General features: G+C 36.1%; 1 protein-coding gene across 2 annotated transcripts; it reads left to right on the top strand.

Annotated features, from left to right (window-relative positions):
- The first annotated feature begins 2,014 nt into the window (after window positions 1-2,014).
- On the top strand, window positions 2,015-12,339 carry LOC140771086 (squalene synthase 1-like). Of its 2 annotated transcripts, XR_012106101.1 has the most exons (14): window positions 2,015-2,298; window positions 3,228-3,270; window positions 4,387-4,476; window positions 4,803-4,878; window positions 6,043-6,112; window positions 6,864-7,007; window positions 7,108-7,212; window positions 7,383-7,529; window positions 8,547-8,622; window positions 10,265-10,353; window positions 10,984-11,075; window positions 11,147-11,192; window positions 11,274-11,392; window positions 12,009-12,339. XR_012106101.1 is itself a non-coding variant. In XM_073112474.1 (13 exons), the coding sequence occupies exons 1-13, from the start codon at window positions 2,104-2,106 to the stop codon at window positions 11,331-11,333; spliced, it is 1,233 nt and encodes a 410-aa protein (XP_072968575.1). In that variant the 5' UTR covers window positions 2,015-2,103; the 3' UTR covers window positions 11,334-11,511. The 2 variants fall into 2 exon arrangements, 1 of the variants encoding a protein (XP_072968575.1); XM_073112474.1 differs by lacking the exon at window positions 12,009-12,339 and having other exon boundaries at window positions 11,274-11,511.
- The last annotated feature ends 1,485 nt before the right edge of the window (window positions 12,340-13,824 follow it).

The following is a 13,824-nucleotide window of genomic DNA, read 5'->3' as shown; positions in this document are numbered from 1 at the left end:
ATTAGGGGTGGCAAAAATTGACCCGACCCGATAACCCGACACGACAACCCGACTGTTAATCGGGTTTGGGTTTAGTCTAATCGGGTTCGGGTCATAAACGGGTCAACCCGCCTAACCCGATTATTAATCGGGTCGTGTTCGGGTTTATACCACTGACCCGCTTGACCCGTTTAACCTGTTTAAGTAAACGGGTCGGGTCGGGTCGGGTCGACCCGCAAACCCGCTATATATATATAAGTTTTTAACCCTAACCCTAATACTCAACACTAGTTGAGTGAGTCCCCAAATCGGCCAAATCCCGATCCCGCAGCCGTCGCACCTCGGCCTTTACCCATGCCCGCAACCATCGCCCCTTGGCCCTTACCTATGCCCGTAACCGTCGCCCCTTGGCCCTTACCCATGCTCGCAGTCGTCGCCCCTTGGCCCTTACCCATGCTCGCAGCCGTCTCCTCGTCGTCTTCTTCCATTAGATCGGCTTAATGGTGCACCGACCGAGAGGGCAATGATGGCCGCGGCGGTGGTGGAGAGTGGAGACAACGGTAAGCTCTTGCTTCCATTAGATTAGCTTAATGGTCTTCTTCTATTAGATCCCTTCTTCTTCGAAATCTCATCATCTCTTCCCCTCCTCCCTCTCACCTCCACCGCCGCCAATGGCAAGCTCTCGTCGCCACCGCAGCCTTCTCTCCTCATCTCCGACGGGCCTCCCACTCTCTTGCAGCCTTGCCTCTCCTCAGACTTCCGACGGAAATCTTAAGGCTCGATCTTCTCTGATCCTCCCTCTCGAGGCCTCGCCTCCACCGCCACCCTTCTCTCCTTAGATCTCCGACGGATCGCCATCCTTCTTGCACGCCTGCCTGCCCGCCCCATCGTCGTCGCTGTCGGTCGATCGATCTACCACGCCATCGCCGTCAGTCTCTGATCTCTATCATTGAGGAGTTGGATTTGTTACCGACTTATAGTTGTAATTAAGGATTTGTGTTAGGATTTATGGGTTAATGGCTTGTATAACTGAGAGTTTATTGTATAAAAGATTCTATTTGTGTTAGCCCAGTCAATTGTATAATAAATTCTGTTTGAATGCAGGGTTAATGGCTTAATACTTATAATTATTATTTTTATGTTGTATAAATTTTGAGTTGAAAAGATATTATTGTATAATGTATTATTTATATAGTGTAAATTAGTAAATATTAATTTTTATATGGGGTTAAATAGTAAATAATTAAATATTATTGTATTATTCGGGTCGTGTTAATACGACCCATTTTTTAAATAGGTTACACGAGTTGTGCTGTTTTAACCTGACCCATTTAATAAACGGGTTACACGAGTTGTCGTGTTACCCGTTTAATAAACGGGTCGTGTTCGTGTTTACTAAATACAACCCGTTTAATAATCGGGTCGTGTTCGTGTTAGGGAGATGTTGACCCGACCCGAATCTGACCCGACCCGAACCCGCTTAACCCGACCCGATTGCCACCCCTAGCAACGATGCCTTTTTTGAGTTAGCCGGTTAGGGACCTTAGGGTTAGAAAAACTTAGAAGTTAGAATATATATATATATATATGTGTGTGTGTGTGTGTGTGTGTGTGTGTGTGTGTGTGTGTGTGTGTGTGTGTGTGTGTGTGTGTGTGTGTGTGTGTGTGTGTGTGTGTGGCAAGTTGACCCAACTTGTTTACTTAAACGAGTTAAACGGATAAAGTGGGTCAGAGGAATAAATCTGAACACGACCTGATTAATAATCGGGTTGGGCGGGTTGACCCGTTTATGATCAGAACCCGATTAGACTAAACCCAAACCCGATTAACAGCTGAGTTATCATGTCGGGTTACCGGGTCGGGTCAATTTTTGCCACCCCTACATGCTTATCCATTTGATTCCTATTCGAAACCAGTAATATTACTGGTTTTGGGCATGGATTTGAACCCGATCCGTTTCGGCCCATCCAGATGATCTGATCGATTGGATCTCAGATCCGTGGACAAAACCCATTTCTTCCATTGGTGAGAAAATTGCTGATGATGCTAACTTGGCACTGCTACTGAAAGAGCGAGCGAGCGAGCGAGAGAGAGAGAGAGAGAGAGAGAGAGAGAGAGAGAGAGATGGGGTTGGTGGCGATGATCTTGGAGCACCCGGAGGAGCTATACCCTCTCGTAAAGTTAAAGATGGCGGCGGCACGAATCGAGAAGCAGATCCCGGCGGAGGAGCACTGGGCCTTCTCTTACACCATGCTGCGAAAGGTCTCTCGAAGCTTCGCCCTCGTCATCCAGCAGCTCGGCCCCGAGCTCCGCAATGCTGTACGGTTAATCTATCTCTCTCGACTATTTCTATCCATTTGATCTGTTTGGGCTCCTCTCTCTTGTGGAGTATTTTGGTTTTCTTGTGGATTTTTTCGCCTTCTTTTTGATGGATCAAGGATCTACATTAGTTCTTTCTGATGTGTAGCGTCATGCACGATGTGGACTGATCGATTAGTTTGAGAAGAATTTCTGATGAGATATTCTTGCTAGGAGATTCGTATATCGAAAAAGATTTTAAGTGAATGCATGAGTTTGTACTCTTAAACTTGATTGGAGTTAGATTAGAAATCTTTTTTGTTGTTGTTGTTGTTGTTGTTGTTGTTGTTGTAACAGAGGGAGTTTTTCATATAAGTCTATCTTGTACCTAATTTTGTTTTTCTTATTCTTTCTATGGTTTGGTCTCACACACGATTTTCGACTGTGCGCAACAGTAATCATTCAAATTGCTCACTTTATCTGGACACTGCAATACTTGTTACCATGGGATATGCACCACAGCCTTTGAATTTATTTTGGCAACTCCTCTGTAGCTCATTTCTTTTTCTTTTTGTTCTTCTGGATCACTTCTTGCTAATATAATGAGATTGTTATACCAATAGGCATCTTTGCAATGTTCCAAACTGGGAACCTTTATGAGTTTTCCATCTTTCTTTTATGCGCTCTTTCACTCTTTTGGCCATTTTGGATTTGACAAAGTGTGTTTAATGTATGATTACTATAGAACGCCTTTCAACCTGCAAAGTACCATTTGAGTTCTTTCCAAGCATTTTAATACACATAAAATTAAAGTCTGTATAAAATCCTTTCATGTCTATTATTTCTTCTTGTGAAGTTATACTGTCCCATGCTTGTGTGCTAGCAAGATGCATTTTGTAAGTTTAAAACATTACATATGTTATTCTAAGTTTCTCCTCGTTTTTCTGTAGATCTGTATTTTCTATTTGGTCCTCAGAGCCCTTGATACAGTTGGTCAGTTCCCTCATCTTTTCTCTAATTTTCTACAGTAGTTATTAGATTATAATTGCTATTCACTTTGAGCCTTCTTAAATTTTTGACCATTGCAACAAACTATTAGTTGAAATAGTGCTCGAGTGCTCGGAGTATTTGGTTTTATGTAATATAAGTGCATATGCTTACACTTACATATCAGCACATGTATACTAGGGGTGTCAAAATAAATGAGCGGCTTAGGTTCAGCCTGAGCTAAGAAGCCTAAACAAATTTCTGGGCTCGAATTGAATTTTGAGCCTAGTCTGAGGCGGAGCCGAGTTGCTCAAACTAGACTCAGAAAATTATTTATTAATATTATATATAAGTGTATTCATAACAATAAGATCTTTGATCTAATGGTTTCTATCTCTACCTAAATATTTATAACCATTAGGGTTTTGTCTGGCTCATCTTGAAAATAGCGTAGTTTTAGACTTAGGCTCGGGTTAGGCTCAGTTCAGCCAGACTAGCTCGGCTTGAAAATAAGCTTGATTCAAGCTCAGGCTCGGCTTGGGCTTAGTTTGACTCGGCTTGAGCTCGACCAGACTTGAACTGAGCCGAGCCTAAATAAAAAATTAGACTCAAAATTAACTTTGACCCTAGCCTGAGCTAGAGCCGACTCGCTCTGGCTCGTCTCGTTTACACCCCTAGTGTGTACTGAGACAAATATTTTATGCATATATGAAATGTCCACATCTATATTTTCTTCTTACATCACACACTCTAAAATGAATTAAAGACACTAGACACAGCAATCATCCAATTTTTAATAACATCACATGGTTATTACTTATTTGCACAAGTCCCCCTAGCTGATTAAGGTATTTAGGGTATTTAGCAAGTCTCATACAAAGGAAAACTGATATGCTTTTGAGGAAAAAATAAACTTTAGCATTTTGTGATATCTTATTTAAGATTAAACAATAGCTGAAAGGCTCTGTTGCAAGGGGAACTCATGTGATTTACTTATTTGCCAATATTTTATGCATGGGATCCTGTAGTTCTTTTAGCTTCATAGATTTAGTGATTTACATCTCTTCTTCCTGAGAAAATTAGCAAACACTAAGCTTACTGTTATCATTAATCATATTGCAGAGGATGATACTAGCATTCCTACAGAGATAAAAGTGCCAATTCTGGAGTCTTTCCATCGTCATATTTATGATCGTGACTGGCATTTCTCATGTAAGTGTCATGGAGTGATTCATGTGGACCCTCGTTGGAGTCTTTTCCAAAGTTTTTGTTTTTGTTATTGTAGGTCTTATGAATAGTATGATATGTCATACTTTAATTCATCGCAAATTTCTACTCAAGAGGACAAACTCTCATTCCATATATAATATATTTACATTGTCTCATGTGCTACTTGATTAGGACTTTTTTAATCCCATTCATGAATATTAAGATTAACAAAAGAGTAATTCCATCTGTCATTTATAGATATATTGTCTTTTGGATGTAAATTTTTATGTGTTTTTCTTCTTCTTCTTTTTTTTTTTTTTTTCTGTTAGGTGGGACAAAGGACTACAAAGTTCTGATGGATAAATTACATCTCGTCTCAACTGCTTTTTTAGAGCTTGAGACAAGGTCAATTCTTTAACTGAATTCAAATTCTGTTCCAACTATTTGTGGAAATTCATAAGCTCTTAGCAATATGCTACTTTGTTAATTTCATAGGCTACTTTTCTACTGTCCCTTTTAAGAAGAATTGGGTGGAGATAACATCTAGAGAGGTTTAGTGAGTTGGATATCATAAGGACACCAAATCCCCAAAATCATTGCTTCTCAAAAGAACATGACAATATATAAAGTAAACAAGAACACATTCATGACACAGTTGAATAAGACATTCCAAACTCATCTATCACCATGGCTTAAGTCATAAGCAAGAACAACTACTCAGTAATAATACAGAATTTCTACAGCCAGAATAGACAAGAACTGTATATGGAAAACTAGGGAGAGAACCATTGGACATCACCTGGAAAACCTCTGCACTCTGTATAATGAACAGTTCAAAGTGCTTTTACGTACACCAAATAATTGCATGGACCTCTTGATGTTGTCTCTTTTGCACATATTCCATCTCCTTTGTTCCTCACTTCTTGTGTGAAGCCATCCACTTAACGATTTCCATCAAGTCCATGTGCACTCAGATCCACAAGTATAAATTGTGGAATTTATATGGACATATATATAGGGCTTATCATTCATCAGGACAATGCTCCAACTGAACAATCAAGTTGGACCATTATTTTATGTTTTTGTTTTGATTCTGTTGTGCCTCGACAATATTGCATATCATGGATGAAATAACTGTTTCAGTTGAGCTTCAAAATATTTAGGCAGAAGGATTTGTTTCTGGTGTCCCTTGGTGATCATGTCTATGATTACTATTAGTTTCTTTATCTTGGGTTGAATACTTGGGAAGGATTCAAGAAGTCCTATGATGGTCTGTGCAAGTTCCAAATTAGATCTGCTTGTTTGGAGGCTTGTGCCATGGGAACTAATATCATCTTTTGTAACTGCAGCGTTTCAGTTATTTAGCGGTACCTCATTTACAATCTTTGGGAGGCAAATTCCTTGATTTGTTTTTCTTATTCTTAAGGAGGTGTAGAAAGAATTGTGCTGTACTCCATTTACTACTTGATATGCGTCTCAGCATTTGCATTTTCCTACAACACATCTGCTCCAATGCAAATGACTTGTTTCAGAAATATTGACACTGATGTTGCTTTTTTGGATTTTCAGTTATCAAGAAGCAATTGAAGAAATTACCAAGAAAATGGGAGCTGGAATGGCAAAATTTATATTGAAAGAGGTTTGAAATCTGAGAAATCAATGGCATTAGGATTTATTCATAACAACCAAGCACAACATGGAGTAACCGTATAAGTAAACTTAAGTAAGCTTTACTTATCAAGTGGGTATAACCATATGACATAAATTGGACATCCGTCTTTCTACCTCTCAAATGAAATCTGTTGATAATATATATACTTATAATATATTGGTATACAGTTTAATGTGTTCTTGTCATTGGAGTTGAAAGAGTTCATGAAAGGTGCCAAAAACATAGAGATGGCTGGGAGCCTGGAGGATCTAACTGTCATGGGGCCTGCCATGGTCTTTTTTCTAGAACAGTGCAGTTTTCTTTGTTTAGCAACTAAATATTATGTTTTTAGTTTAGAAAGATCAAGCATACAAGTTACTTTGCATTGAGATAGAATGCTTCTTTTGGCATATTTTATTACGCTTCAGCTAGAAAACTGCTAACTATAATGCTGCCTGAGGTCATCTTCCTATTCGACATTGTTTGCACTCTTACCCTTGATGCACTGTGTACTCAATCTGCTGGCCAGAATATGATATGATCCTTGCTAATGCCAGCTGTTTTTGCAGTACCTACAGCTTTTTTGGTAACTTGTTGAAATATTATTACAAGATTTAGTCAGACTTGACTTTGTATATTCAGCTTTCTGACCTTTTAGATCATTTATTTAACAAAACACGTTCATTTGATATTTCTTAATTTCTCTGAACTGAATATGAGCCTTCTTTTCTTTCTGCAGGTTGAAATAGTTGACGACTATGATGAGTATTGTCACTATGTGGCTGGGCTTGTAGGTTTAGGACTCTCTAAGCTGTTTTATGCTTCTCGATTAGAAGAACTCGCTTCGGATTCACTTTCCAATTCAATGGGTTTATTTCTTCAGGTATAAATCTGTCAATTGATAATGAATACAATGATGGTGGTGTGTTGGACTATTCCCTGTCCAACTACTTAAGCATTTGTTGACCTTCTTTAAAATGCAGAAAACAAATATAATTCGGGACTATTTGGAAGACATAAATGAGATACCGAAGTCACGCATGTTCTGGCCTCGAGAAATATGGAATAAATATGCAAACAAACTTGAGGTTTATCGACCGTACTTTGGCATTTCACCTTCAAAATCTTGGTTTCTGTTTCCATATTCTTTAACATCTGCTTTTAGTCTTCTGTCTTCATCATGAGAAAATTAGTTGCTATAGATAGCTTTATTTTCTGGCACAACATAATTCTCATATACCAGAACTGCTACATTCAGGATTTTAAATATGAGGAAAATTCTGCAAAGGCAGTGCAATGCTTGAATGACTTGGTAACTAATGCTCTGATGCATGCTGAAGACTGCCTTCAGTACATGTCTGCTTTGAAGGATCTCGCAATCTTCCGATTTTGTGCCATTCCTCAGGTTTGTTTGGTTATTTAGTCTGTCCATGAAAATTGAAGCAGCTAAGCAGAAAAACACTGGGCATTGCTGTTTTATTTACCGTGTTCCTGAAATTGAAGAATTCTATTGCTACTCAATGTGTTCTTAGTTACTAAATTTCTTTTTGATTTCACTTTTTCGTACTAGTATGTATAGATTATTTCCCTTTTCTTATGGGAGAGATAACGATTTCATTTTGGTGAAGAGGCTGTTATCTCTTGAAAAACCCAAAAGGACAGTAGTGGATAATACTTGTACTGAGGAAACATTGAATCACCAACTTAAGTGTTACTAAATATCATTTTCATCCTTGAAAACATTACTCTTCTACTTCAATGACATCTTGTGACCAGTGACCATTTACTCACACTCAATAACCTTACTTGGCAGTGGCTATGTCTTGGTTCTATTTGAATGAAGAGGAAAGAGAACACCCACCTGCTTGTTGACAAGCTATGTGCCATGATATGTTCAATGTCATCCAAAGGGCATCAAATGTTTGACAGCCACAGAAGGAGCATTGGGCAGATGACAAAGAGCCTCTTTGTGCATAGTTGCATACTACCCTAGAGAAGAATGTAGAATTAAGTCATTAACACCACATATTAAACATTTTAGCAACCACACATACGGCGACAAAGCCTACAGAACATGAAAATCTTGTCAACATAGGAATGCACACTTTTTGCCTTGTGTAATTGTCTGTTGAATCTGCAACCATGGGCAGAGCAGATTCCCCTTTTGTCATTATATCTGGAATTACATTAATTGTAAGTAGAAGCCCTTTCATTATTTTTATTTTACCTTTTATTTTTTATTTATGTTCTTCCTTCTCATGCTACATGATAAGTTCTAAAAATGTTCTTAACCTTTATTTTTTTTCTCTTTCCCTTTTTAACTTGTTCTGAGTTAACTATTGTCATCGTTCAATCGAAAATCTCATCTTTTGACTTGTGAGAATGCATGTTTATTATTTTTATTATTTTTTCATTGTATTAGATCATGGCAATTGGCACCCTAGCTCTATGCTATAACAATGTGGAGATCTTTAGAGGAGTAGTGAAAATGAGACGTGGTAAGAAAATTCTACTTCAAAGTTTCTTTTACTGAATAATAACCATTGTGTATTTATTCAGTTTCCTTTTGCTAGTAATCTCATGTTTCTCATTTTTTTCTTAACTATATCTTCATGTCTGGTAATCACCAGTTTACCATAAAAAAATATTGTCTTGTCATGTAATGGGTGTTCAATTAGGATAAATGAATTTTGAGTACAATATATTGCAAACTTGCTCTATTTTCTGACAAGTGATTTTTTCCCCTGGTTGTGATGATAATTTGAAATCTTATTTTCTTGAATTTGTGTGTTATATCCCATATGATAGAATTAATGGGCAAATCCCTTCATACCCTGGTATGTATTTTTCACACATTCATGAATTTCTAGATGCGACTTTCATCTGGAAATCAGGAATATTATCAAGAATAAAGTTGCTTTATGAGTCGATATGGCATTCTCTAAGTGACCCTTATGTGTCAATACAGTTTATCTGGCATTCTCTAAGTGGCCCTTATGTGTCAATATAGTTTATCTGGCATTCTCTTAGTGACCCATATGTGTCAGTATAGATTATCTGGCATTCTCTTAGTGACCCATATGTGACAATATAGATTATCTGGCATTCTCTAAGTGACCCTTATGTGTCAATAAGTTTATATGGCATTCTCTCAGTGACCTTTCTAAAGGACATCCCCATGCACAAGGCTCCTATCAATATGGTGTTTGGGAACAGAAGCTGCACACTGTCATATCTTTATTATTGAAGTGGTTGTTTTCTTGACTTGAACAGTTGAACCCATGGCCTCTTAGATGGTAGGGCAAGCTTTACTGTCATACCAAGTCCTTAAGAGAACCTGTTCTAACCCATAAATTTGATTGAATAAGATATAACCATTGGTGTAATATTTAGATGAACACTTGCCTCTTAGATATGTACAAGCCTTATTATCACACCAAGTTCTTAGGAAATCCTATCCTAAGGTCTAACCCGTAATATTGATCAAATAATATGTGATCATTGGTGCAAGTTTTTGACAAGCGTAAACCCCTATTCCTTTTAACAGGATTAAACATGATTTAGGATGCCAATGAATTTTTAAAATTTAGCATTCTGACATTAGAAGATGTTGGTTGTTGGCAAGGAGGAAATGGTAGGGATCTTATCCATGTACCATAACCTTTTATTTGCCATTTGCCTATTTGTTAAATGAAGTGATTTTTAATCATTTAAAGTTTGAAAGTATTACTCATTTAGCATCTGTAGCCTTTGAAAATAAACAAAAAAAAGGAAGTGCCATATAATATAGCCAGTGGGTATCCACTTGATAAGCATAGCCGCCTTAAAGTTACTCTTTTCATTCTTTGAAATATGGTAGCAGTTGATTTACAGGGGGTTTAGCATAGGCAATAAAATACAAGAGCAATCTGTATTGATGTACACCACCTACCACCTTTCCCTTTACTAATACTCCATGCCACTGTTTTGCCATACTCATGTAACAGTAGATTCTTCCTTGATGGAAGAGGCATGCATATTGCTAACTATAGTACTAACCAATAAAATTCATATTTCATTGACTTATTAATACTGCTTATATCTTACGGCAACTCAATGCTGCATCTTAATGATGGTTCACTTTTCATTGTTTAATTCTAGGACTGGTTGCCAGGGTGATCTACCAAACAAAAAACATGTCAGATGTCTACGATGCTTTCTATGAATTTTCTTCTTTAATTAAGTCTAAGGTATCGTGCCTGACTGGTTTAATTGAGATCTATGTACACAAATATCTCTTTTTATTTATTTATTTCTGAGAAAGATAGGAATTATCCCATTAGAATAATATAAATTAAATTAAATTAACTATCTCTGGAATGTTTAACTTCCATTTGTTATATATTCGTCATTGGTAGGACAATGCTTCATTTTCATGCACTTCCATGCAAGTTTCTTATACTTTGTATATTATCTCCTGCAAACACTTTGTGCTTTGGGTTCTTCTCACAATAAAATAAAAATAAAATTAGTTAGAAAATGTTTGTCTTATTCACACATATGCTTGCTCTTATTATTGAAGATAAAAGATGAAACTGGTTTCTTTGTTTTAATCGTCATTTTGGTGAGTTGCAGGCGAAAAAATTCACATGATACTTGAATGTTTCTAGTCATTATGCTTACAGCACAAATGCCCAAGGATTTCCTTGTAATGCATGTCGGTTAGCATGGTTCACATATGTTCTTTCAAAAACATAGAAGGATAGTAACAAGATAGTTCAGAACTTATTCTTGCTAACAGTTTTTAGCTTCAACCTGTAGATGTCCTTAAGGCTCCATAATTATGTGAACCTTAGACAGGATGAGAATATTCTCTGCAGGTTGATTCCAGTGATCCGAATGCCTCTCTTACCCTTAAGCGTGTAGAAGCAATACAGAGGACTTGCATGTCTTCCGGTTTGCTAAATCAAAGGTTTGTCATCGTTGTGAAAGGTGGTACTGATTCCTGTTGTCTGCTTATTGATTTTACATTGGGTTCTGCAGGGGATATCACTTACATGAGAGCAAGTCACGGTACAACTCAGTTCTGGTGAGTTCTCAACAAACCAGTCCATGATACTGATGCTATTGTCTATATTTATCTAAACTTTTCCTGCCTAACTTCACCCAGATCATGGTCGTGCTTCTTCTGTTGTCTATCCTATTTGCCACTTTAACGATCAAGTGGTAGTTAATTGCAAGTTTGGTGGGGTCTTTATCAAGAGATGAAATGGTTCGCTCAGTTCCAATGTAAGTTAATATTTCTAGATGGCCATTGTAATATTTCATTTGTAGAACCGAGCACATCTCTGAGACTGCTGTACGATGCCTACAAATTTCTGCAGCTAAATGTAGAGTTTTTGACTGAACTAGATCTATTTTAAAGTTTATGTACCAAAATGGATAACTCCTAAACTTAAATACCAATCTATGTGGAGTCTTTTAGGCATGGGTCACGAAACACTTATTATTAAAATATACATACCTCTTACGTTGGTGGAACACATAATTTTCACATGACATATTGATCAGTATTTCTATATTGTACTAAGATGAATAAATGAAAATTTTACCAAAATAATCTAAAAGCAAAATAAAATAATTTAAATATTCACAGGTTACGGCAAGCCTTAAAATATATGTTCATATTTTAACAAATATTCATGACCTGCAGGGAGAGGAAAAATAACAATTAATGCAATAAATAAATGACATAATTATATTTATCCTTGCCTAATCCTCAGCTACCACAATGTTACATTTCCATAATCCGGAAGCGTATCCGAGTTGATATTATAAGCGTTTCTCATTTGTTAAGCTCGTCATCTCCTTGAATTGTGATGGATATTCTCTTTCTTTTTTCCAGGTCATATTTTGCTCAATCCGAGATTGTACGAGGAAGCCATGATCAAAATACTATTACACTATTACATAGGTTGTTGGAGATGATCTACCGTTTATTGTATCTCTCTCAAATTTTGAAGCATAATGACAAAAATTGTTATGATCAGTTCACATGGGTTAAGTCGAGTTGAGTTAAGTTAATTTATTAGTTCTTATTACTTTGAATTTCAAATAAATCAGATAATCCGCATGTGGATTTGATACGCTAGAAATTTTACTCCTATAAATAGGGGTGGACATATGTTGATAATTATCATTGAAGAAATATGAGTTTAGCAAAGTTATTATTTTCATCATTTTCTTTTATCGTACCCGTTAGATCGCTTTATCTTTCTAGGAGTAGATCATAGCCGTAGAAATATCCTAACTTTCTAAACCCTAGCTACCTTCCTCCTCCAACAGCCATCTTACTCTACGATAGTCCACCACCACCCTTAGCCATCCGCCACTCTCCAATGACCGCTGCAATATTTGATAATTACTATTTTACCCTCTTTCAACCTTGCTCCATTGTGTTTTATTTTTAACTTTTCATCCCGACCTCTGATTTAGGTGAAACTAGAGTCATTCCCTAACTCACGAGGCTACCTCTACCTAAATTTTTATAATTTTCTTATGTCTGGAACAGTTTAGATTTGGTTCGTAACAAAACACCTATCAACTATTATGAAAGATATTAAAGACACTAACCATTTTTGATACCTTTCATGATATAATCTAAAATCTGTATATATTTAACTTAGCTTTTAAGAGAATCAAAAGCATATCACAAAGTTATACACCAAGGTGGTGTTTGGTTTGTACATAAAAATTATTTATTCATGAAATTATGAATCCTCTAAATATATTTTATAATAAATCACTTTCTTATACATATTTTCGTCAAACATTATATAAGAAAAGTCAAGTAACAAATTATCCACAAAATTGTATTATAGGTACAGAGGTGCAATTTAGTTACGCACATTTTTCATGCCATATTTCTATTATAATTTATATATTCACAATTTAGTAATCATACATAAATTCTTATATAAATTTATTTAAGATAATCTTTATGTTTTACAACCAAACAACAAACATGAGTAAATTTATAAATGTACTTAATTTACATTCAAGAAGTGTGTATAAAATTATTCTTAAAAAAATTTATGTACAAACCAAACGTGGCTTAAATACTACATTGTTGTCTAGTAGGTTGTCATATGACCCAACTTAAGGTCATTTTAGATAGTAGTCTAGTTAGCCATAATAACTGTTATAAATTAATGTTAATAAATAAGGTAGTGGTATAAGAGTATCACTATTAATTGCTTTTAATGGAGATGTAGCTCTAATTAGAGTTTGGTAATTATACATGCATTAATATCCAATAAAGTAAGTTAATTAAATATGGTCTATTTTATTTACTTTGAATTGATAGTAATTAGTGCAGCGGTAAATATGATGATAATTGTGTTAATAACCCTTATTAGTGCATTAGATCATCGTAATTAATATAGCAACTCTATCTAATTAACAAATGTAAGAATTCTCAGGTGAACATATCTCTAAACCCGTCCATGGATTATTTAATTAGTTAATTTAGATAGATTGGTACTTATGTTTATTACTTTCATTATCGAATTAGATTTAGTATTTTGCGAGGAATCCCGTGGAGCAGTTGTAATCAGTTATTAAAGAAGTGATATGAGGCAAGTGAAACTTCTATAGTCTAGGAGTAGTGTAGAGAATAAGTTATCTTATTTTCTGGCATTATTGTATTCATATCATGTATG

This window comes from Typha angustifolia, chromosome 11 (genome assembly GCF_048772165.1).
Source record: "Typha angustifolia cultivar Huaian chromosome 11, ASM4877216v1, whole genome shotgun sequence".
In the NCBI taxonomy this organism is placed as follows: domain Eukaryota; kingdom Viridiplantae; phylum Streptophyta; class Magnoliopsida; order Poales; family Typhaceae; genus Typha; species Typha angustifolia.
This window is presented reverse-complemented; position numbering and strand designations above follow the sequence as displayed.

What these genes read in the sequence shown, in the direction of transcription:
- LOC140771086 (XM_073112474.1), top strand. Translation starts at nt 2,104, where the DNA reads ATGGGGTTGGTGGCGATGATCTTGGAGCACCCGGAGGAGCTATACCCT. An exon ending in CAGAGCCCTTGATACAGTTG is followed by an intron (nt 3,271 to 4,386) that starts GTCAGTTCCCTC and finishes ATCATATTGCAG; the next exon opens with AGGATGATACTAGCATTCCT. An exon ending in CAAAATTTATATTGAAAGAG is followed by an intron (nt 6,113 to 6,863) that starts GTTTGAAATCTG and finishes TTCTTTCTGCAG; the next exon opens with GTTGAAATAGTTGACGACTA.